The 24,639-nt window shown below is 40.9% G+C and overlaps 1 protein-coding gene across 6 annotated transcripts in view; it reads left to right on the forward strand.

The window, feature by feature from the left end:
* Positions 1-24,639, forward strand: part of LOC126092373 (far upstream element-binding protein 1) — a 75,545-nt gene that overhangs the window by 46,458 nt on the left and 4,448 nt on the right. For all 6 annotated transcript variants that reach the window (XM_049907924.1, XM_049907925.1, XM_049907926.1 and 3 more), the window contains 2 exons: positions 9,941-10,278; positions 19,565-19,727. In XM_049907924.1, the coding sequence (XP_049763881.1) occupies positions 9,941-10,278; positions 19,565-19,727 (501 nt within the window). The remainder of the gene's footprint in view (positions 1-9,940; positions 10,279-19,564; positions 19,728-24,639) is intronic.

A 24,639-nucleotide genomic window follows, 5' to 3' on the forward strand; every position in this document is an offset into this window, starting at 1 on the left:
CCTACGGCCTTTGACATATTTTTGCTATTTGCAAATGCTTGTGCGTGCACGGTTTTTTGTTGTTGTAAATTGCACATTTCCTTTGACACTAAGTTTTATTTTTTTCCCCTCTCGTTTATATTTTATTGCTGCAGTATCATTCTCCAGTAGCAGGATACAATAACATTCTTTGCTAGAGAATCAATTCTGCAGCCAAAATTAAAAAAATTTAACTAAAAGCTAAAACAATGAAAAATTCCCGGAATTCCGAAAAATTCGCGGGTTTTTCCCGGTTTTCTCCCGGATGAAAAAATTCCCGGGTTTTTCCCGGATTTCCAGGTTGTCCCGGGTCGTATACACCCTGTCTGCAGCATTTACTTAAATTTTGTCAAACGATATGCTCCTCATAGTGTATGGGAACTGGCAACTCCAGGCAACTATGTCACTTCCATCATAAAGATATAAATCATTCGTGCTGGAAACAAAGCTTGTGAAGAAAATTTCGAAGAGACACCTTCCATCTGTTAAACAACACTGCTTCTTTCAGGTTAAAATGAACTATCTTTAATGTAGTGTAATCCTTGAGCTGATAAGAACCGTGTTGATATCTTTGTATTATTTACGAATAGGATGCATCCTCTGAATTGCAGGGTCCGAGGTTCAATTCCTGGCCGGATGGGGTGTTTACTCCGCTTGGGGACTGGGTGTTTGTGTTTTGTCCTCGTCATTTCATCATCACTGGACTGTGAAAAGATTGAGAATTTGTATGGGTACTGATAACCATGCAGTTGAGTGCCAAACAAACCAAATATAATAATCTGCTCCTCAAAACATCTAAAATTGGATCCACACTATTGCAGTCCAGTTCAAAGTACTCACCTTATGAGTACAAACAATTGCAATCTTATCTGCAGACTGGAATTCACCTTCCAACTGTCTATAACTTTGAAGTTGGGCTACTTGTTGTTAGGTGACTTACTTTGTGGTAAATGTCGTCTTGAGAGAGATCACATTGTTACTGAACAGTGCGAATACACTAAAGCTAGTTCACAGCAACAACTGCTGAAAACTGAACAGTTAAACACACTTTACAAAATGCTGCACTTCGCAATGGGAGCAGAGGAATACAGAAACAATGTAGGCCACCTAGCACTTACTACTGTTTTCTGACAGGTTGGTAACAGGATAATGACTTGTTAATGATGTTAGAGGCTAAATATGCTCATCATTGGTCATAACTGAAAAATGGTGTCATGTCCCACCACTGAGCCAAAGTGCTAAGTCACAAGTTAATTAGTACAGTACGTAAGGAGCTAAGTGGTTTATCATGATGTGTTTGTTTACTTTGATAACCCAAATCACTTTCCAGTGTAATCTAGCTCTTGGTCTATGCAGGAGATCAGTCACGCAGCAGATGTTATCAGTCAAAAGTCAAATTGTGGCAAGTATTGCTAAGTTCTCTTCATGATAGTATGCTGCATCAGTTCATTGACATGATGTATTATAATGTACGCAATAAGCCTAGTAATGATAGTCACAAATACCAAAGTAGCACACTACACTAAAAGGAAACTTGTCAAGATAATATAAAACTTATATTTAACAGAACACAAAATAGAATTTGAAGAATACCGTATTTACTCAAATCTAAGCCGCACTCGAATCTAAGCCGCACTTGAAATTTGAGACTCCAAATTCAAGGGGAGAGAAAAGTTTTAGGCCGCACCTCCAAATCGAAATAAAGTTGGTCCATTGTAATATAAGAGACAATTTAAGTCTAATGAATGACGATACAGCTACAGTAGGTTCGAGTCGTAAGCTTAGCAGTTAAGCTTTGCTAGGTAGCCATTGCTATGCGTCACATCCTCCGTCCGTATTTATACGGGTACCTTTCCTTTTTCACGTGCTTCGTCTGGTTTGAATTGATTGCTTATTTTGCTTTGATCTGGTAAGTGCCGTTCTCTTTGTTATAGGTGTTTACGTCACTCTAAGCTGAAAATGCATTACTGTACTGTCATGAATTGTTTGTTGCATTCTGATAATGAGTGTTTACGGCCTGTCCCCGCTCGCGGCATGGCTTGCTTTTGTGCGCTACCGCCGCTTACAATTAAAAAAAAGAGAGGAATCGCTTCATTAGCAAAGCAATGTCAAGAGACTGCTATTTGTTGTAACTTACACTGCTGCTTTCTTTGATAATGATCAACAAGAACCAAATAATACACTGCTTTTGATAGAAGACGTTCTGACCGAGAGTTTAGCGAAAATTTTTCTCAGTTTGAAAATCTTTGCAGACGCTTCTTTAGTACTTTAAATTCTGCACAGAAATTAGTCATCTTAGATTTAAAAATCTAGTAAATTGCCGTGCTTCATTACTGACTGTATCACTATTAGGCATAAGAATAATACGAAAATAAACATGACATATATGTATATTCTTCCGCGTTTGCTGTTGTCTCACCCTAGTTTCGTAGTTTATTAGGCAGACAGGATTTAAATGAGATAGTAGCAAACACGAAAGAATACATGGCAAAATGTTTATATTCGTATTATTCTAATGGTGAAGTGAAAACTGTATGTGATTCACAATTCATGAAAGTTCCTATTAGCAACCATCTCTTCTCACAGGTTGAAAAAATTCAGAACCTAGAGTTGGCCATATTGACAAACATCCCAAACAGTCTTGCCAGTACGATTTTCGTAGTACATTGAAATGCTGCTACGTTCGAAAATGAACAATACGGAATTTCTATTTACTTCATTGGATAATGTATTAAATGCAGTGGTCGAAACTCGGGGCGGAGAAGAAGGCTCGTCTTCCACCTTTTTTTCATTCCCTGACGCGGAGGTTTTGGCGCCAGTATTTATCTTTATGCCTGCAAAGCATGCCTGTGCAGCGCTACATATATTCGACGGCAGAAGTTAGTTGTGGCGCCACCTACCAACATTCTTCAGAACTTCCACTTACTTTGCACTCGATTCTAAGCCGCAGGCGGTTTTTTGGATTGCAAAAACCGGAATAAAAGTGTGGATTAGATTCGAGTAAATGCGGTATGTGGGAAGAGATAATGCCATGTTGTAAATTGCCAAAAAAGAATACAGTGCACTGATAACTCATTCTGTATTTGCCACCTCCTCCATACATACTCAAATAAGGGGAACTGAATTTGTGTGCTATGGAGTGAGTGCTTTGCAGCATACAATGTCCTGCCTTGAAATTTCCAAATTTAACAAGTGTTCACACAGATGCTTGAGATGCTTACAGTCTTCAGTGGAGAGACCTGTGATGGAAGGCAGTTGTAGGTAAGAATTGGTACATGGGTAGTACTATTAGATGGTTTTAGCAGCACTTCCTTAATTTGCATTCCATCCCACAAATGAATCATGTCCCAAAACCTCTTAGCCCAAAAACCGGGTACCCTGTGCCTAATACCCTTCCCCTCAGCTTAGATTAATCTATTTTGGTCAGTGCATATTTGCTGCCCAACTTTTTTAGTCCTGTGATAGCAAGCAGCAGGACACAACGTACAAAAAATAAAAATCCCCTTAAAGTAATGAATGATAACAATTTTCTTTCATGTGACTCATTTCAAGTTTGACAGGAAGTAGCTAAGTTGTGAAATGTGGGTTGTATGAGGAATGAAATTATGGGTTGTATGAGGAAAACAGAAATGTACTTCATTCTCTTAATTTTGGAAAATATTCCAGGTTTGCATGACTTAAAGTAAGACTGAGAATATACTTCACCCGAGAATGTTCTCAGCTTGAGTAAAAGGATAGATGAATTTTCTCAACAAGAACAACACTCGGATTTCATATGAATTAAACTAAAGAAGTTTCTCACAAGCAGAGGATATCCTCTTTCTTGAAGCGAGCTGTGTAGCGTACTTAGTGCTGAGTAAGTTGTGTTGAGGTTGAGTTCTGATACTTATTTTTCCTTTCCTTTTTAGTAAAAATGATATAATTCATGTTGCTTGGGAGCAAAAAAATGAAGGTAGCCCCAAGAAATACTGAAGAGAGAAGCTATAGAATTTAAACTGTAAAAACGTTATTTGGTTGGTGAACTACCTTCCCAAAAATCATGAGAGGAGGGGCTGAGCTTTCATAAGAAGCAAAAATGAGAACACTTTAGTGCTATTTAGCAGATACAGCTTTTCAGACTGATGTACAGAAGACCTAGTGGGTACACATCAGACAACTGTGTCACTGACATATTCAGAAATTCATCATGTTTTCTCACAGTATAAATCTTACATTTTGTTATGTTAGTCTGTTACCAAATGACTGTGTATTTGAATGTTGAGCATACAGATTTTCTGCCGTCTTAGTGTGAACTAGCGTGTTGGGGAGTCTTGCCATTGTGTGAAGCAGTATCTAGCTTAATTTGCCACATCCATGCTGTCGCCCTTCAGTACAGAGCTGAAAACACCCTGTTAATTATGCTTTTTTAAAATAAAATTATGAGAACCATCAAATTCGTGGTTAAATAATTATTGTAACTTGTGTATTATGAGATTATACCATTTAAAGGCAACGGCACATAATGAACCATCAAAAATGCATTGTTTTTGGTATAATTTGCCATAATTAAATTCCAGTTAGTAACATAGCTACGATTAAAGCTTTCAGGACCTGTAACATGCTAGGTATACTTGTCAAACACTTGGTTGTTGCTTTAGAGCAGTAGGTAGCCTCACAGATTCATAAGCAAAAGTGTGATGTGTTGGTGGTTCTTGCCTCAGTATATCCAGTTTTTTTACTAACCTTCATGTTTTTATAGGTTCTGGTACTTTCTTGTTAGTTCAATATTTATCTATACTACACCATTCAATGTTATGTAAATGTAAGTGCTTTCTTTTTTGAGGAGTGGGTTTATTTGATTGGCTTAATCTACAGGACCGCTCGCACTACTCACAGTAAGATATTTTTCCCTTTCTCCTTTAAAGTTTTGTATTTCATACGTTGCAAAGATTCTGATGCTGAATAGGAATAGTGATCAAGTAAGAACGTCCTTACGGTTTTACTAAGAAGTGAGAATGAGAATGATGAAATAATATTTAGCGCATGTGAAGAGCCATTGTAAAGTTCTTGCACTATTTCTGTTAACCTGAAGTCTTCATTGACTGGACATGCTACTTCCTTTTTTGCCTTATAGGATTTTCATGGACATTTGAAGTCTTTATTTATGTATACTACAGACATAACCTGACTAGCATATTGGCAAGCTAGGAAATGTTTGTTTTAATAGACCTAATATAGAAATTTCACACTTGTCCATTTTATGAGCCAAATACTGCCAACTGCCATTGGAGTGTGTTGCAATCACGTATACCATGTTGGGGACACGTATTGTATGCACAAGTTACATCATTTCTGAACATTCAGCAGCACATTGAACTCGACACAATCACCATTGACATTCGAAAGCATGGTCTGTGTGCAGATAGATTTGGAAATAAGTAGGCAGATGAGGAAAATTAACTGGTTTATTACAAACCTAGCGATCTGTTTCTCCTAATGAAATGGCATGGGCAACAGCTAAAGTGCTACACACACGAGCAATTATGTGTTATATTCAACCAAAATTATCTCATTATAGAGTAGATAAAAATGTCTTTTATTTTTCAAATTTTGTGTGCATAATGTGTTAAGCTGATTTCAGTGGCAAAAGAAGTTTACATTGTGTGAAAATTCAGTTAGATTGTAAGAAAATACATTTTTGTAAATTGTAATCGTCTTAATAATTCGTTGCCTCACATAGAAGTAAAATACAAACATAGTGCAATTCTAATACAAACATAGTGCAATTCTTCCAGTTTGCATTGATGCCAGTTCCATATTTGTACATTGAATAGTTTGCCTGTTTGAGTGAGTTGAATAAAATGTAAGATTATGCGTATGTTCTGTGCTGGACACAGCAGATGACACATGTCCAGAACCATCTCGAGGAGGATGGGAGCTTCTGAGAAAAAAACTGTGTCATTGAGACTATACTTCAAATTTTATATTCACATGAATTTGAGAACTCTCAGAGAATGTTCTTTTTCTCTGAGACACTTCTCTGCAAAGTGTTCTTTTTTATTCATACACGTCACTAAGGACATAAAACATTCTCACAAAAAATTACACTATGGGGAAGAAACATATCCCATAGAGCTGATCGGGTTCTCCACATCATCTTTATTACATATCCACCTGTTACATTCCTCTTGACAAGTTACATTTAAAATTTTAATTCTTCTCAGTGAAACCATGCCCCATACAGTTTCTCCCATTTCTCGTGAACTGCAGATGACACAAATATGTTCCGTCAGTTTCTGGTTACTGTATAATCCATTTAAACATTCCAAAGACAACAGCCCACAAAATGTACACACCAGACTAACAGACAGACAAGTGAACAACTGAAAAACAATTATCAGTGCTTGATCTCATTATCTTCGGAGACAAGGGAAACATTGATAACTGCAGTTGCATAAGACCATATCAGTAGGATATGTTGACTTACAGCATGACTAATGTAGATCACAAAATGACCTGCTGCGCTAGTAAGTAAGTTTCTGTAAAATATGATGAAAGCTTTTTGACTTTACCAACTTTCCTTTCAGTCAGGCTAATCCACATTCATCCCTCTGATTGCAATTTCTTGCAGAGTGGATAAATGTGCACATTTTGCACCTTTAGTGCACCTCAAACTGGAAACAGTTTTATTAATTCCTGTTGAAATAGTTTGACACATTGCCTATAGTGTCATTCCATGCCAGGTGGTCTAGAGGTTCCCAAATGACCATGTATTTTGATGCAATTTTTTTTAGTGTACACAATTCCCAATGAACGGTAAAGTTTCACGATCACCAATACTTTGGCAATATTTTCTTGGAAGAAACAAAATAAAGGCCATGTTTTAAAATTTTATGCATTCTCTTGAAGGGAAAAATATTTAAACGGCAATTTTCGTATGGGTGATTTGAGGCAATGTATGTTAAAAATTTAAAATTTCTCTTACTGTTTTCCAGTGGTTCATAAATTGAAGGCAAAGTTGACAATTTTTGGAAAAATGCAAAAACTAGTATTTTCAAACCACTTACCCAAACCAGTATTTCCTGCAAAATTTTTAAAACCATTTTCATTAGAAAAATCATGTTCTAAACTATGTAATAAGTAAGATATGTTTTTACAATGTGAGCAAATAAGACTCTAGAACTGACGAGGTGAAGGTGCAGTGACAATACACCCATATTGATATGACATTTGTCATGTTCTACAGTTTAAACCTAGAGTGGGTGTGCCTATGAATAAAGTGCACCAACCACAAATAAAATTTCTTGGCACTGTTCTATTGTTTCACAGTTGCGAGCCCATACCCATTCCTTCATTATTGGTTCAAGTAACACAGTGTGTTGTCATACATGCAAGTGAGCAACAGTAGTATAAAATAAACAGCGAGCTAGGCGAGAAATTTAAGACGTGCAAAACAGTTATGAGCTAGCAACACCGTTCCATGATGAGGCTGTTGTAAAGAGATAATTAGTAATTGAATAAGTGTTTGGCTGGGATCTGATGCAACTGCATTGTAGAATGCTTTGAGGAGTCATAACTGCGGGGTAACTCCAGTCCATGGCAACAGTGATGTTTCTTCAATGATTGGTGCTTTAGCTTGTTCTGTAAGTTTGTCTTATTGTCATTTAGTTAAACTATTTTTGCTCATACATATTTACCTTGGTAACATAGACAGCCATTCTTTACATTCGTATGAAGTGCTGCACCGTGGACCTGCTCGTGTTATGAAATAGGTAATACCAAAATTCCTCGTGAATAAAGTGAGCTAGTTGTTACAACTCAAAGTACAAAAAATGACTTCTGTAGTGACTCATGACATATTTCAGTCACTTTTTGTACTGTGGTAACTACAGAATAACACTAGCTGTGAAATTCAAAAGTTAACCATGTGTTGCTAGGGTGCTGGAGATTATGGTAGTGGAAGTGTTGCAGAACTGAAATTTATGTTTTTTGCTTTAAAGTTTTACATCACTGTTTTGTGTGTAAATTTTGGTGAAGTTCATAGCAATCTGCCTTACATTTTTTTGCGTATAATGGGAATTTCAAATTTATTTTCTGATGCTATTGATGTGCTAACTTAATTCTGGTCTACAGTATAGCATATTTTGCGCCATGAAAATTGTATTAATGTGTTTGTGTAATCCATGGTACAGCAACCGTTGCTGGTTTCTTTTGAAGTGAGAAAACCAGCATCTCTGCAACTCTTGGAGACCGGCCTGGATCTGTGTAACAGCAGACATGGGTGGGTTTCTTCTCCACAGAATCCCTAGCCTGATAAGGATTTGTTCCCACAGGCTCTCAAGCCTCATAATTCATTTCTTTGTGTTGCAGGGCAAAGCTAGAAGAGGTTTCTTTTATGATCTTAAGCTTACATTTAATCGAAGCTACATGAATTATTTATGTGCTTCTTTAATTTGCTGTTGAATATCACAAGGGAAACAATACTGTCAGCCAGATGCTGTTGCTCATGCAGCTGATGAAAGTCGGATGTTAATATATTTTCTTCAGTCTCATTATTTTGGCCAGAAAATACAAGGCATCATGTCTTCTGTTGACCTGGAGTTTTCATAAGTTGGAAAAAACTTTCTGATAGTTCCTGTTATTTTCAGTTCCTTTTTTGCTGATGGAAACAAATTTAATGCCATTAATGCTTCTGGTGCACTAGCAAACAGATCTATAGGTGGAAGAATTGGCCTACTAACAGGGCCTTGCAATCTTGCTCTTCATGCTTCATGCTAATTACTTTGCTGTCCCTTCAATCCCATCATGAGATGACTTTCTGTAACTTTTAGCAAAAAATATATATTTTCAATTCCAAACTCTTTCATTGTCTCACAAATTTTTCAAAGTTTTGTACTGTGTGTGCTGGAACACCATTGAAATAATGGATGTGGAAAATGTAAGCAAGCTGTTCCTTATCTATTTGATCAGCTCCTTGATGAAAACATGAATAGTTGTTCTGCTGTGTTACAGTCAGTGATACTGTGAGACTCATTGATCCCACTTTCTGATTTTGGAAAAAAGTGACAAATGGACGGATTGATGCTTCTGCTTTTCCTGTGGAAACCTTTCAGTTTTCCTGTGGAAACCTTGCACTGCATCCAAAAGGATAAATTATTAATTTTCAGCAAAATCCATTAGAATAATAATCTTGTCTTCCTTTGGATCAAATTAAGGGCTTTAAGATGCAAACTTGTGTTTGTTGTAGGAATGTTCTGGTGGAATTATACACTTTTTGGATGAAATAGGCCATTACTGAAAAGCGGACTGTCGAGTTGTCAATAGGCACAAACAAAAGGAAGAAAACTTAAAACTTAACTTGCTTTTGGAGTAATTCTTTTTGAGAGGGGGGGTATATTGGTAGTGTGGTGTGAAAGGCTATTCTGCAAGGGATGGGTCTGTTTCTTGGACATTATCTGAATATAAGGTTTAATCAAACCATTTGTGCTATTCACATGGTTGTAACGAAGTACAACAACATTACACATTTGTGTCACTACTCACAGAATGAGTGTAGAAATCAGGCAGCTGGAAGAACTTAAATTTCGTGCACATGGAGCACATTCTGTGGAGGGGACGCACCGGTGACAGTGACAGTTCTGGAATTCGTAAAAGTCGCAGTATTGATAGTCCCATATTTTCACCTTTACAACTAGAGGTCAAGCATGGTTTACCGATGGATGACACTTGGTGCAACAACAAACAAAATGCATAGCAGAATTAGTAACACAGTCAGCTGCCACAGACATTCTTACAGCAGCTTGATTATATTACTCACTATATTCAGAGGTGAAGGTTACACATTGAGAGAGCTGATTGTGTCTTTACAACAGCTATTGTAATTTATTGTATGTGTACTTGAGTTTCTTTGTAACATTCTAGAATTATGAAACTTTCCTTATAGGTGGTGGGGCTGGACAAGTTCAGGTTAATCCAGCTACTGGCCAACCTGACTACAGCATTCAGTGGGCTGAGTATTACCGCTCTCTGGGTATGCATAGAGAGGCGGAAATGATAGAACAGCAAGCGAAGGCGAGCAAGGGGCTGGCTGGCCCTGGTCAGCAGCAACAGGGTGCTGGGCCACAGCCTGGTCCTCAACAGCAGCCTGCTGGCCCTGGTCCTCAAGCTGCTACCACTCAGAATGGTCAGCCAGATTACAGTGCGCAGTGGGCAGAATACTACCGGTCCATTGGCAAGATTAAGGAAGCAGAAGCAATTGAGGCGCAGATGAAAGCTGGGAAGGTCAGTATGTAGAGGGAAACTTAGTAAGAGCTGTTATTGTCATAAGTTTTGCTGAAATAAAAACTGAAGTTTTAAATCATTTAGATGTTAATACCACTTGTTAAATGCCAGTAGCTTTCTAATTTTTGACCTGGAATACAAAACAGTAGTTCAGAGTTGTCCAATAGAACAAGTTAGTTCTATTAAGTTTCCAAATTTAACTTTCATATCGCATAGCTTATAATAGTAACAAGTAGTAAACACTGCAGCGGTACTCCATGAATAGAAATTGATTAGTCAAAAGTAATAAATGCAGGCACATCAATAATTTAACTTGAACTTAGGCTTCAAGCTTTTGTGAAGAAGAAAGATACACAAAACTTAAACGTAGGCAGCAGATCAAACTCATCATGATCAGATATGTAGTAGGAAAGAAGATATGACCAGACGAGTAGCCTAAGCAATAGTTGTAGTGTTACTAATTTTACTATAGTGGAAAAGGATGATCTATTAGCTACCAGCTTGTATTTCATTCATTTTGAAAAATTACCAAAGTTCATGGAATTTAATTTTGCAGATTGTGTAGTCCAGTACTAACAATTTTCCATTTCAGGAATACTCTCCATTTACATATTTTTTAGTTTAGCATCAATATTGAATGCTTACTTAATATTGACTTTCAAAAAGAGTAACAGCATTCGGGTATTGTTACTTCTATGGTAAAAATGACACAAAGAAGTTGAATACAAGTTTACCATTATGAATGGAATTAAGTGCTGCACTTCGTTGATGTTTAATATCAGTGTATTGTTTTTGGCAAATCTGAATAAAAAGCATTTAACTGACACTTAAAAAGACCATGAAAGTGTAAGAGTCTTTAGTCTAGGCAGACTTAACACAGATCTGTCTCAAAGTACTATCCCTTCTTTTTGTTGGGCTATGCCATAAATTTCTTTTCCCCACTTTTTTCGTTACCTCTCATTAATAATTTGATCAAACCATCTCACTCGAGCATTCTTCTGGAACACCACATTTAAAAAGCTTTTACTCTTGTATTCATCCGTATTTCACTTCAATCTCTGCTTTTCATACAGATACCTCCCCAAGACTTAAAAACAGATTTTTGTTCACAATTTTTTCTTTCTCAGAAAAGTTTTTTCATATTGCAAGTCTGCATTTGATATCCTATTTGGCCATCCTAACTCAACTTTGCTACGTGATTAGCAAAACTCGACTACTACAAGGGAACTTGTTGCACATGTCATCTTGCAGTAAGACTATTACACAAGAGTGGCACTTTGTTAGAATGGAGAGAGTACATGTTCTGGGCTTCTTGTATACATATTTCTGTTGTGGTATGAGTTGCTGGTTCATCAGTGTAGGAAATAGTGCTGCAGATGAGAACGTACTACAAAGTCATGGTGCAGTGCGGTTCACATGAGCATTACATCTAAGTTGCTCAGATTCTCTATGAAATGCTGCCGGTACATGGAATAAATACTGTATGTACACGAAAAATGTGTGCATATTTTTTCCCAGATTTAAGGGTGAAAATGGGTTTGTGAATTAATTGTAATAACATTGGTACTGCCCGGCCGATCTCAAACAGTAGATTCCCATTATACAGGGAGGGTGTACGAAAAAGAATAATCAGTGAAATCTCTCTCTCTCTCTCTCTCTCTCTCTCTCTCTCTCTCTCTCTCTCTCTCTCTCTCTCCCTCCCCTTCCCCCCCCCCATACCTTTTCATAGGTCTTAAATATGCCCCCCTTGAGATGCATGATATGTCACCGCTGTATTCAGATTGTTGCCGCTATACAGGAGCATGTCTGGAGTTACAGCTTCCACCATGTAAGGCTGTCATTTGGACCAGTGCGACCATTCCATCTTCAGTCATACACCTTTTCCTGTGAAACTGCACAAAACACGTTGTTTTGGACAGGCCCTCTCATGTTGTAAAACTTCATGTAGTTGCTCTGTATTCCATATTCTCACATTGATGGTTCACCTTTTCATTTAAATGGAATGTTGCCTCATCACTACACACTAAGAGTGGAAAAACTGTCGTCCTCCATCTCTCCAGGGATGAAATTACAGAACTCCACATAATTTCTGTCACCTTCATGAAGAGCTTACAGTAGTAGAATTTTGTATAGTTACATGTGTAAATGTTGATGCAACACATGCCAGATGGACATCAGGGGCATGTTGAGCTGCATGGCGAATGGATTTTTGCGGACTCCTTGTGAAATTATGGCGGATGTGTTTGTTCGATGTCTACCACACACTGAGAGGAAGGAGGAGATACAAGATGATAGACGACATAAAGGGAAGAGGAAGTTACGCAAAGCTGAAGAGGATGGCAGAGGACTGGACAGCTTGCAGAACTACCATGTGAGAACCTGCCTTTTGGCAGAACACACGATGATGATGATGAACAACTATGCTGTAAATGGTGAGCTTGTGTTTTCCTCCTGCAAGCTTCTGATGGGTGCTCGAAACCAGTGAGAATCTCTTCCAATCCAAAATCACACACATTTTTACCTATGTTAGTCACCACCCTCAGTTGGCATCTGGAAGGACCCGTTCCACGTTTGGTATGACACCACCTTGTGTTCACTGAGAGTGCACATTGGTTTTCTTCCTCTGCATGACAGCCATGTCCCTAATGGTCCCCATACCACACCTAACATTGGAAATTCCAGCTACCAATAACCACACCCTGTGATTGCACGGATCTTGCTGGCTGAGAGATTCCCCTGGTGTAGGATGAAGGACAAGTGACTGCATCTGGCCCCCGTGCATACCTGGGGGTTAGAATAGGCCCGAGGTGTAGGGTTTGACCTCCATTTTTGAAAATTTTCCTTAAGAGCGAGTCAATTGGGCAATGACCATCCTTCCAGGTGGCCCTTGCTGTGGCTGGGTGGCGCCCGTGGTGAGGGCCCCTGGTCGGAGTGGGTGGCATCAGGGTGAATAACACACCATGAAGCATAGTACGTCGTGTTTTGCTGGTGGTCTGCCACCAGCAGTCTCTAAACGGGCGAAGTCTAACTTCAATGCTAAGAAATATGACCCCAAATCATTCCCCTCCCTGGCCACACCCTGGGAGGAACGCCAGGCTATTCAACACGGTACCTCATATGTACAAGAGTTGATGGGGAGTCTTACATATGCCCATGAAGTCTGTTTTTTGTGGAGCATTTGGAGGAAAAATTCGGGGAGGTTGAGGTCTTGTACAAAATGCGCTCTGGCTCGGTCTTTATAAAGACATCATCCTCTGCACAGTCACGGGCATTACTCAGTTGTGACAAGTTGGGGGATGTTTGTTACTATCATGCCCCATAAGAGCTTAAATATCATCCAGGGTATTATATTCCACAGGGGCCTTCTTTTGCAGTCTGATGATGAGCTGCGCGCCAATTTAGAGCAGTGAGGTGTTCATTGCATGTGCCGTGTCCAACGAGGTCTGAGGGATAATCAGGTTGCCATCGGTGTCTTCATCTTGGCCTTGGAGTGTGACACATTGCCCGAAAAGGTCAAGGTGATGGTCTACTGCTGTGCCGTCAAGCCATATATCCCTACCCCGATGTGGTGCTTTAAGTGCTGGAAGTTCGGCCATGTCTTCCCGCTGTACTTCCAGCATCACATGTGGAGATTGTGGACGTCCATTACATCCCAATACTCCATGTGCTCTGCCTCCCGTCTGTGTCAACTTCGGAGAGCATCATTCACCTTGTTCACCAGACTGCAGGATTTTACAGAAAGAGAGGAAAATCATGGAATATGACACTGGACCGACTAATCTACACTGAGAGGCTAAGAGGAAAGTTGAGTGCTCACATCCTGTGGCAATGACCACGTCTTATGCCGCCACTATGAGAGCAGTTGTCACCCCGTCAGTTCTTCATGTTTCTGTCGCCTCTCAGAACCAGTAGACTACACCTGCCCACTTGATGTTGGGGGCACTTCCTTCCCTGTTCCTCCCACATCACATTCTTCAGGCGCTACACCCCCCCCAATCATCGGCGATATCAGTACCCACTTTTGAGCCAGAGAAGCATAAGTCTTCTTCGGCTCCTCTCACTAGGAAGGGGTCCCTTGGGGTCACGCCCTTCCCAGGTTTCTACTAGTGGGAAAGATGACACCTGCCAGTGGATGAACAGCCCAAAAGCAGCTGTTCGTAGGGCTTCACCCCATCCTCAGTCCCTGAGGAGACTGAATCAGTGAAGTCCTCCCAGCCAGGGAAACCCAAGGATCAATGAGAGAAATCCTAAAAGAAGGTCCCCTAGACCAAGGGAATTGCTGTGGTACCCACACCACTGCTACCCACGAGCTCTGCGGATGAGGTGGAGATTCTGGTGTCTGCTGAGGACCTAGATCTCGCCGGACCCTCAGACGCAATGGATATAGACTGCTCAGGCAAAAAGTCACTGGCAGTAGGTGACACTGAGGCATAAACTGCCTCATTGAATGTTCCATGCCTTCCCAGTCTCTCGATGATGTCATCTTCCAATGGAATTGTGGTGGTTTTTCCACCACCTGGCTGAGCTTATGGCGACTGTTAAGCTTTACACCTGCTTTCTGCATTGCCCTCCAGGAAATCTGGTTCCCGGCAATGCGGACCCCTGCCCTCCATGGCTGTAAAGGATACTACAGGAACTGTAGTAACTATAATGGAGTGTCAGGTGGAGTTTGCGTTTATGTCCTAAAATCAGTCTGTAGTGAAACAGTGCCCCTTCAAACCCCTCTTGAAGCTGTGGCCATCAGAATAAGCATGACACAGGAAATAACTGTCAACAATGTGTATCTTCCTCCAAATGGAGCAATATCCCTGAATGTATTAACTGCACTGTTTGCTCAACTCCCTAAACCTTTCCTACTTCTGGGAGATTTAAACACCCATAATCCCTTGTGGGGTGGCACCGTGCTTACTGGCCGAGGCAGAGATGTCGAAACTTCACTGTCTCAGTTCGACCTCTGCCTCTTAAAGACTGGGGCCGCCACACATTTCGGTGTGGCTCATGGTAGCTACTCGACCATTGATTTATCAGTTTGCAACCCAGGACTTATCCCATCTATCCACTGAAGAGCACATAGCGACCTGTGTGGTAGTGACCACTTCATCTTCCTATCACTGCCCTGGCGTCAGGCCCATGGACAACTGACCAGTTAGGGTTTAAACAAGGTGCACTGGGAAACTTTCACCTCTGCTGCAACTGTTGAATCTCCTCCACACAGTAACATCGATGTGATGGTTTAGCAGGTGAATACAATAATAGTTTCTGTGGCAGAAAACATGATCCCTCACTCTTTCGGGTGCCCCAGCGAAAGGCAGTCCTTTGGTGATCACTGCAAGTTGTTGAAGCAATTAAGGAATGTCAGTGAGCTTTACAGCGGCATAAGCGGCACCCTCCCCTGGCACACCTCATAGCCTTTAAATGGCTCCATGCCACGTTTTCCAACTTATCAAATGACGGGAGCAGGAGTGTTGGGAGAGAGAATTCTCGACCATTGGGTGGCATACATCACCTTCCCAAGTCTGGGCAAAGATCAAACATGTTTTCGGGTACCAGACCCAAACAGGTGTTCTCAGTGTTAACATAAATGGTGTTACCTTCACCCTCTTTCACACTCTCAAACGGCAGCTGGAAGGGAAAGTCTTCTTGTTTACTACACGCCACAGTGCATCCTATAATGCCCCATGTACAGAGTAGGAGCTCCTCAGTGCCCTTGCACATTGCCCCAACACAGCTCCTGGGCCAGATCGGATCTACAGTCAGATGATGAAACATCTCTCATCTGACTAAAAGCAAAATCTCCTCATCTTTAACCGGATCTGGTGCGATGACATCTTTCCATGCAGTGGTGGGAAAGAACATCATTCCTGTGCTCAAACCCGGTAAAAACTCGCTTGATGTGGATAGCTATCAGCCCGTCAGCCTCACCAACGTTCTTTGTAAGCTGCTGGAACGTATGGTTTGTCGGTGGTTGGGTTGGGTCCTGGAGTCACGTGGCCTACTGGCTCCGTGGCAGGGCAGCTTTTGCCAGGGTCGCTCTCACTGATAATCCTGTGTCCTTAAGTTTGCCATCCGAACAGCCTTTTCCAGATGCGAACAACTGGTTGCTGTCTTTTTCTTTTTTTATGTACGAAAACGAAAAACGTATGACACACCCCTGGTGACATCATACCCTTACCACATTATATGAATGGGGTCTCCGAGGCCCGCTCTTAATTTTTATCCAAAATTTCCTGTCTGTTTGTACTCCCCTTGTCCATGTTGGTGCCTCCTATAGCCCCCCCCCCCTTCCCCATATCCAGGAGAATGGGGTCCTGCAGGGCTCTGTATTAAGTCTCTCTCTATTTTTAGTGGCCATTAATGGTCTGTGCACTTTTTTCGGTGTCATACCGTTCATCCAGGACCAGGGCTTTACCTTAATGACGATCCACTCACAGTGGAGACATATCGATTCTTAGGACTGGTTTTTGACCCTTGATTACTTGGCTTTTTTTGTACCTTCGTCAGCTTAAGTTGAATTGCTGGCAGCACCTCAATGCCCTCCAGTGCCTGAGCGACACCAACTGGGGTGCAGATAACTCCACGCTGTCACAGCTCTACGGTGTTCTTGTTCAATCCCGCCTTGACTGTAGGTGTCCGGTTTAAGGTTTAGCGGTGCTCTCAGAGTTGCGTTTATTCGACCCAGTGCACCCCTGTGGCATTCGCCTAGTGACAGGAGCTTTTGGGATGAGTCCGGTGACAGTCATTATGGAAGACGGGCTCCCTCCATTGCAGGTTATGCGTGTACAACTGCTGGCCAGTTACATTGCGCACGTTTGTAGTTCTCCTGCACATTCAAATCACCGTCTGCTTCTCCCACCCATGGCAGTTCATCTCCCACTTCGGCGGCCCAGGTTAGGGCTTCCAGTTACACTTCATGTCTAATCCCTTCTTTCAAAACTGGAGTCCTTGCCTTTACCACCTACATTTGAGGTCGATTCACGTACATCTCCGTGGTGTACGCCTAGGCCGCAGCTTCGCCTGGACCATCCACATGGCCCTAAGAACTCAGTTACCCCCGTGGCTCTGCTGTTGGTTTACACCAACGTCTCGATGACTGATACGTCGGCTTCACGTATGTCCATGGAGAACATATTGAACAGTATTCATTGCCCGATGGCTGCAGTGTTTCCATGGCAGAGCTAGTGGCTATATCTCATGCTCTTGAGCACATCTGTTCGTGCCCTGGGAAGTCGTTTCTTCTGTGTACTGACTCCTTGAGCAGCCTGCAAGCTATCGACCAGTGCTACCCTCGTCATCCTTTGGTAGCGACCATCCAGGAGTCCATCTATGCCCTGGAATGGTCCAGTAGTTCAGTGGTGCTTGTATGGACCCCAGGTCAAGTCGGAATCCCGGGCAACAAACTTGCCGCCGGGCAACAAACTTGCCGACAGGCTATGTGGAAAACACTTAGAGATCGGCTTCTCTGCAACTGACCTGCATTCGGTACTACGCTGCAAGGTTTTGCGGCTTTGGGTGATGAAATGGCATAACCTCAGCCATGCACAACAAACAGTGTGCCATTTAGGAGACTATGAACGTGTGGCAGTCCTGCATGCGGACCTCTCATAGGGACCCCTGTGGTTCTCTGCCAGCTCCGCTGACTGGCCGATATCTTGGTGAGCTGTCCTCCTTTGGTTGCCCTGCGATGGGCTCTTCAGTTACCAGGTTTTAGCTGACACCACCTCATCGACTAATTTAGTTTTACCTTTTATTTGTGACGGTGGGTTTTATCGTTCTATATAAGTTCTAGCGCATGTCCTTTGTCCTCTAATGCTCTTAAGGTGGATGTTTTAATGTGTTGCAGAGTGGCTGGCTTATCCTTTTTATTCTTGTGGTTGGCAAGCCATGGTCATGTGCTCTCTTTTTTTACCCCTTCTACCTGTTTCTTGCTTCTCTGTGGTTTTTTTCCTGTTTTGTCCGTAATGGTGTTGGTTGTCCTGTTGTTCTTCTGGTTCTTCCTTATCCCTGTTGTTGTGCTATAAATCTCCTTTCTTTTCTTTTTTCCGTTGTGTAATTATTTTACTGGGAACAAGGAACTGATGACCTCACAGTTTGGTCCCTTCCCCCTCTTGTAAACCAAGCAAACAACCAACCAACCAGCTACATCTGGCTCAGGGGCAACATCAGCCACAGGCAACACCTATAACCTGTTTGTCATATGTACCTCTTGGTCTGAAGGATCCTCCTGGCGGGGCGTAACAATACTCAGAACTGCCTCAGGTGCGTATAATCGTTGTTTCCAAGCCATGTTCGTATAACGACTGTGAAAAAGATGCACAGTAAAATTAGTAACTTTACAGGTAAGGTCGGGCCATATGCGACCCGGAATACACATAGCGAGCCAAGATTACTTACATGATAACTGCAGTCAGTCCAATAAGCAGAGCACAACTGGCTAGTAGGGCCATTGGTCGACTCACTTCCTGCACTGAGAGGCTAGAACAGTGTAGGGGGAAATTGAACTGCTGGGCTGGATCTGACCTGCACAATACCATTTGAGGGTTAAGGTCACCAAAAAGTAGTTCCAAAATTACTTTCCTTATGCTCCAACTGTCTAGGAACATTTTGGTGAAAATATTAAGTACAGTATCTTCTAATATTTCAGTGTTACAGCTTATTTAAAGCAGTGTTCTCTGACATGCCTATCAAGAGCTCTCCTTCGCCGCCACCACCACCACCACCACCACCACCCGATGTCCTGAGAGCAGCTTCTAATTTTCCTGAAGTCTAATTTTGTGTTCAATGAAATTTGTCATCACATGAAATGTCGAAACTAAAACTTCTGCTTATAGTCATCAATTTGAAAGCTAAATGTCTCATACTTGCAGCCATCTTGTGTGAAGTAAATTGTAAACATTTGCATATGATATTTGAACAGGTCCTGTGTTTAGTTTAAATGTTTCATATAAGATGATTAGTCTTTTTGTGGGAATCGGTATAAGAACATAAATTCAGCCAAACAGTATTATGAAAAGGGCAGATAGCTACACGGACAGGCATGATGAAGAGACTGTTATGTATAAACTTTTGACCAGAGTGTCCTTTTATTTTCTGAAGGAAGACTTTGGCAGAGAGCATCTATGTAACAGCCTTTTCAACATGCCTCTCTGCAACTCAACACGTCATCTTTTTGGTGAGTAGCAATCTGTTCCTTTCCTAATATATAATATTGGTGATATTCCAACATAGAATTTCCATTTTTACATTAAAAATGCCTGGATGTGCTAATTGTTTTCTGTATTCTCTTTAGGTTGGGCAAGCTGGTCCTGGAGGACCACAGCCAGGTCAACCTCAGCCACAGGCTCCACAGCAACCTGGTGCAGCACCACAGCCGACCCAGCCTGCCCAACCACAGCCACCATACGGCCAACCATATGCGTATCAGGCTGCTGGATACTATGGAGGAGCGCCAGGTAGGTGTCCTTGTATACCTCCCTCCACTCAGTATTCAGATAACGATGAGATTCTGCCGTTATAGATAGATAACTTACAGACTTCATGATGGCAGTCAGCCTTCACAATTCATAAGATCAGGATATTTGTCCTATAGAATCTCATTAAATTATTTGTATTTATGGTGTAATAAGTATGAATTCATAGTAAAACTTCAGCTAAATTATAAAATTGATTGTATGAAAAGGTCAGCAGTTTTCCCTCTGGTAGAGAAGCTGAACATAAATACCTAAAACTAATGAAATATTACTTTAAAAATCTGCTCAAACTGTGAGAGCCCCCCTTTGTTTGATTTTTGCTGTTTGTATCTGCAGATTAGCTTGATTGGGCCTTTGGTGTACTTGTTACACTAATGTATACTGTGTGAAAGCTTATTAAAATATGGAGGATGTCTCATTTCTTAACTGAAAAAGTGTGATGTTGCTCATGAGTCTTAGCTCCTTCCTTTCAAATCATCAGTTTCAGGTCTTTGAAAAAAGCTGATTTTGCTTGTCAGGTAGTCTTGATATCCTCAGTAGTCAGACGAAGTGGTACTTAAGCTTCTCTATAATCAAACGTTACTATATACTTTCTCCACACATGTAGAAAAACTGGAATGACTGTCCCATGCTACAAGTATCAGGAAGAAACAAGGCTATACTACTGTCGATTGTGTATCGTTTCCAGGGACAAATGTGGATTCTGACCACAATCTATTGGTTATGAACTGTAGATTAAAACTGAAGAAACGGCAAAAAGGTGGGAATTTTAAGGTGGGGGGATCTGGATAAATTGACTAAACCAAAGGTTGTACAGTGTTTCAGGGAGGGCATAAGGGAACAATTGACAGGAATGGGGGAAAGAAATACAGTAAAGAAGAATGGGTAGCTCTGAGGGATGAAGTAGTGAAGGCAGCAGAGGATCAAGTGGGTAAAAAGACAAGGGCTAGTAGAAATCATTTGGTACCAGAAGTAATATTGAATTTAACCCTTTTAGTGCCAAATACGATCTGATCGTGATCCAGATTTTCGGCGAAAAATGCCAGTAACGATCTGATCGTGATGCCCTTCTCACTCATTTTTTCCGCGCTTGAAGGCAAAGTTGTTAGTATTTCCTAACCAAGACGCAGAAGGAAGGTCGAAGGCACAGCATATCGATCTTCTTTTCGATTGTCAGTGCGATATTTCGAGTAAAATAAACTTCTCTGTTGGTGTTTATTTACAGACTATTTCGCGGCAGCATGGCGTCGTCAAGTAAGAAGTTGCGGTTCGATACAAGTGATTTAGACAATAATTTGATAAGTAGTGGAAGTGAAGATGAATTTGCAGGATTTGCAGAAAGTGAATCGGATTATGAGATGTCAGGTGGAGAAGAGGACTCGTCGTTTTCTTCTTCAAGTGACGATTGTGCGTCAGCAAATGACGACGACAACGACGACGACCAAACGCAACTAAATTGCAGTGCAAATACTTTTGTTGAAGTAATGGATGAGGCATCAGATAATCCACCTCCTCCAAGCTTTGTGTATGCAGAAGTACCAGGCCCTAAACATATACCAGCAAACGCCACACCAATTGATTTTTTCAATTTGTTCTTCTCACTGCAGCTTTTTACGATTATGGTGACAGAGACTAACAGATACGCTCGCCAGGTGATTCAGTCTACGCATTTATCGCCAAATTCGAGAATCAAACAGTGGCAACCAACAACTGTAGCAGAAATGAGGGCTTTTATAGCAGTAATTTTGAATATGGGACTGATAAAAAAACCGACGATTTTTAGTTATTGGTCAACTGATGCAAACCTGTTGACACCGTGGTTTTCACAAATGTTTTCACGCAACAGGTTTCAGTTGTTGCTGCGGTTTTTCCATTTTGTAGACAACTCGAAACTTCACCCTTCTGGTCACCCATTATATGATCCAACAGCCAAGTTTCAAGTGTTGGTGGATATTCCAACAATGCTTTCCGTCGCTACTACACTCCACACCAGCAACTGAGTGTCAATGAAAGTCTTGTTGGGACAAAGGTGCACTCACAGCTAATCCAGTACCTTCCCAATAAACATCATCATAGATGGGGAGTCAAATTTTGGATGCTGTGTGATTCAGTCGTAAATTACAGCCTGGGGTTTTATGCATACCGTGGTGCAAAAAGTGATGATGACAAAAACGAAATAAAAGAGAATGGCCTGGGATATGTAGTTGTCATGAAACTACTAGCTCTTGGGAGCTACATGCAAAAAGGTTACCATGTGTTTTGCGATAACTTTTTTACATCTATTCCTCTAGCAGAAAAGCTGTATTCAGTTGGCACTTATCTAACAGGAACAATTAGAAGAAACAGAAAATTCCTGCCATGTGGTCTTCTGTCAAATTATGCTGTAGGTCAGCTAATGTTTTTCAAGAAATCTTTTATACTTCTCTGCGGCTTCAGACAAAAGAAATCAGAGAAATCCAGTCCTCTTTGTGAGTACACCATCCTCTGCTACATCATCAGAAAAGACAATTCGCAATAGACAGTCGGTCAAGAAACCGGATGTTATTTTTGATTATAAGAAGTATATGGGTGGCATTGACTCATCTGATATGATGGCATACTGCTATTTAGATGAGAGGAGGACTGTCAAGATGTGGAAGAAGGTAGTGTTCAGCATAATTGCCAGGATGTTGCTGAAAGCATATGTTTTGTATAAGGAAAGCCTAAACCCCAGTGACAAACCACTGACACGGCTGAAGTTTAACAGCATAATCATTTGCAAACTTTCTAAACAGTGGTTTCAGGCAAGGACTGCAACCACAAGTGCAATAGATATAAATGTACCTGCTCCAACAGTATTTCGTGTAAAGACTCTTCCAGGGAGAAAGGAACGCTACTGTAGTGTTTGTCCTACGAAGGATAAGAAGCGGCGTTCACGAACAGTGTGTGTTTGTTGCGAGAAAGGACTGCATCCTTCATGTGTTGGTCAGCATGTGTGCAAGTAGTTGTCATAACTGCAACCTCACATTTGTCAGTGATTTATGACTGAAGAACTGAGAACACGTTCAGAGCAAAACAATTTTTTTTTTGTAATGTTATGTTCTTTCTGATTTTTTCCTTAGTGAAATAAAAAATTTTTGTATTCCTTCATGGTGTTTTTGTTAAGGAAACTACAGAGATGCTATATATACCTGAAATTTTTGAGTATATCACCATTTGATGGGTCTCAGAGTAAACTGAAATCAAAGTCTTAATTTTTTTTCGATAAACCCCATCATGAAAATAATTTTTTTTCTCTGAAAATATGTTCTTTGACAATGTGTATTGCACATATTACTGTAGGCAGCAGCATTCCCTAAAAATTAAAAAAAAAATTCATTCCTTTATGCATTAGTTAAGATTTTATTGCAAGTATGGCAGAGGTCTGCATTTTACTGTAAAATCGCATGGCACTTTTAACATGATCTTTTGAGAAAACGTCTGGCACTAAAAGGGTTAATTGATGCAAGGAGAAAATATAAAAACGAAGTAAAAGGAGGCAAAAAGGAATACAAACGTCTCAAAAATGAGATCGACAGGAAGTGTAAAATGGATAAGCAGGGATGGCTAGAGGACAAATGTGAGGATGTAGAGGCTTATCTCGCTAGGGGTAAGATAGATACTGCCTACAGGAAAATTAGAGAGACCTTTGGAGAAAAGAGAACCACTTGCATGAATATCAAGAGCTCAAATGGAAACACAGTTCTAAGCAAAGAAGGGAAAGCAGAAAGGTGGAAGGAGTATATAGATGGTCTATACAAGGGCGACATTCTTGAGGACAATATTATGGAAATGGACGGGGATGTAGATGAAGATGAAATGGGAGATACGATAATGCGTGAAGAGTTTGACAGAGCACTGAAAAGACCTGAGTCGAAACAAGGCCCCGAGAGTAGACAACATTCCATTAGAACTACTGACGGCCTTGGGGGAGCCAGTCCTGACAAAACTTTACCGTCTGGTGAGCAAGATGTATGAGACAGGCGAAATACCCTCAGACTTCAAGAATATAATAATTCAAATCCCTAAGAAAGCAGGTTTTGACAGATGTGAAAATTACCGAACTATCAGTTTAATAAGTCACAGCTGCAAAACACTAACGCAAAGTCTTTACAGACGAATGGAAAAACTGGTGGAAGTCGACCTCTGGGAAGATCAGTTTGGATTCCGTAGAAATGTTGGAACATGTGAGGCAATACTGACCCTACGATTTCTTAGAAGCTATATTAAGGAAAGGCAAACCTATGTTTCTAGCATTTGTAGACTTGGAGACAGCTTTTGACAATGTTGACTGGAATACTCTCTTCCAAATTCTGAAGGTGGCAGGGGTAAAATACAGGGAACGAAAGGCTATTTACAATTTGTACAGAAAGCAGATGGCAGTTATGAGTCGAGGGGTATGAACGGGAAGCAGTGGTTGGGAAGGGAGTGAGACATGGTTGTAGCCTCTCCCTGATGTTATTCAATCTGTATATTGAGCAAGCAGTAAAGGAAGCAAAAGAAAAATTTGGAGTAGGTATTAAAGTCCATGGGGAAGAAATAAAAACTTTAAGGTTGGCCGATGACATGGTAATTCTGTCAGAGACAGCAAAGGACTTGGAAGAGCGGTTGAATGCAATGGACAGTGTCTTGAAAGGAGGATATAAGATGAACATCAACAAAAGCAAAACGAGGATAATGGAATGTAGTCGAATTAAGTGGGGTAATGCTGAGGGAATTAGATTAGGAAATGAGGCACTTAAAGTAGTAAAGGAGTTTTGCTATTTGGGGAGCAAAATAACTGATGATGGTCGAAGTAGAGAGGATATAAAATGTAGACTGGCAATTGCAAGGAAAGCGTTTCTGAAAAAGAGAAATTTGTTAACATAGAGTATAG

Source organism: Schistocerca cancellata, chromosome 7 (assembly GCF_023864275.1).
Source record: "Schistocerca cancellata isolate TAMUIC-IGC-003103 chromosome 7, iqSchCanc2.1, whole genome shotgun sequence".
In the NCBI taxonomy this organism is placed as follows: domain Eukaryota; kingdom Metazoa; phylum Arthropoda; class Insecta; order Orthoptera; family Acrididae; genus Schistocerca; species Schistocerca cancellata.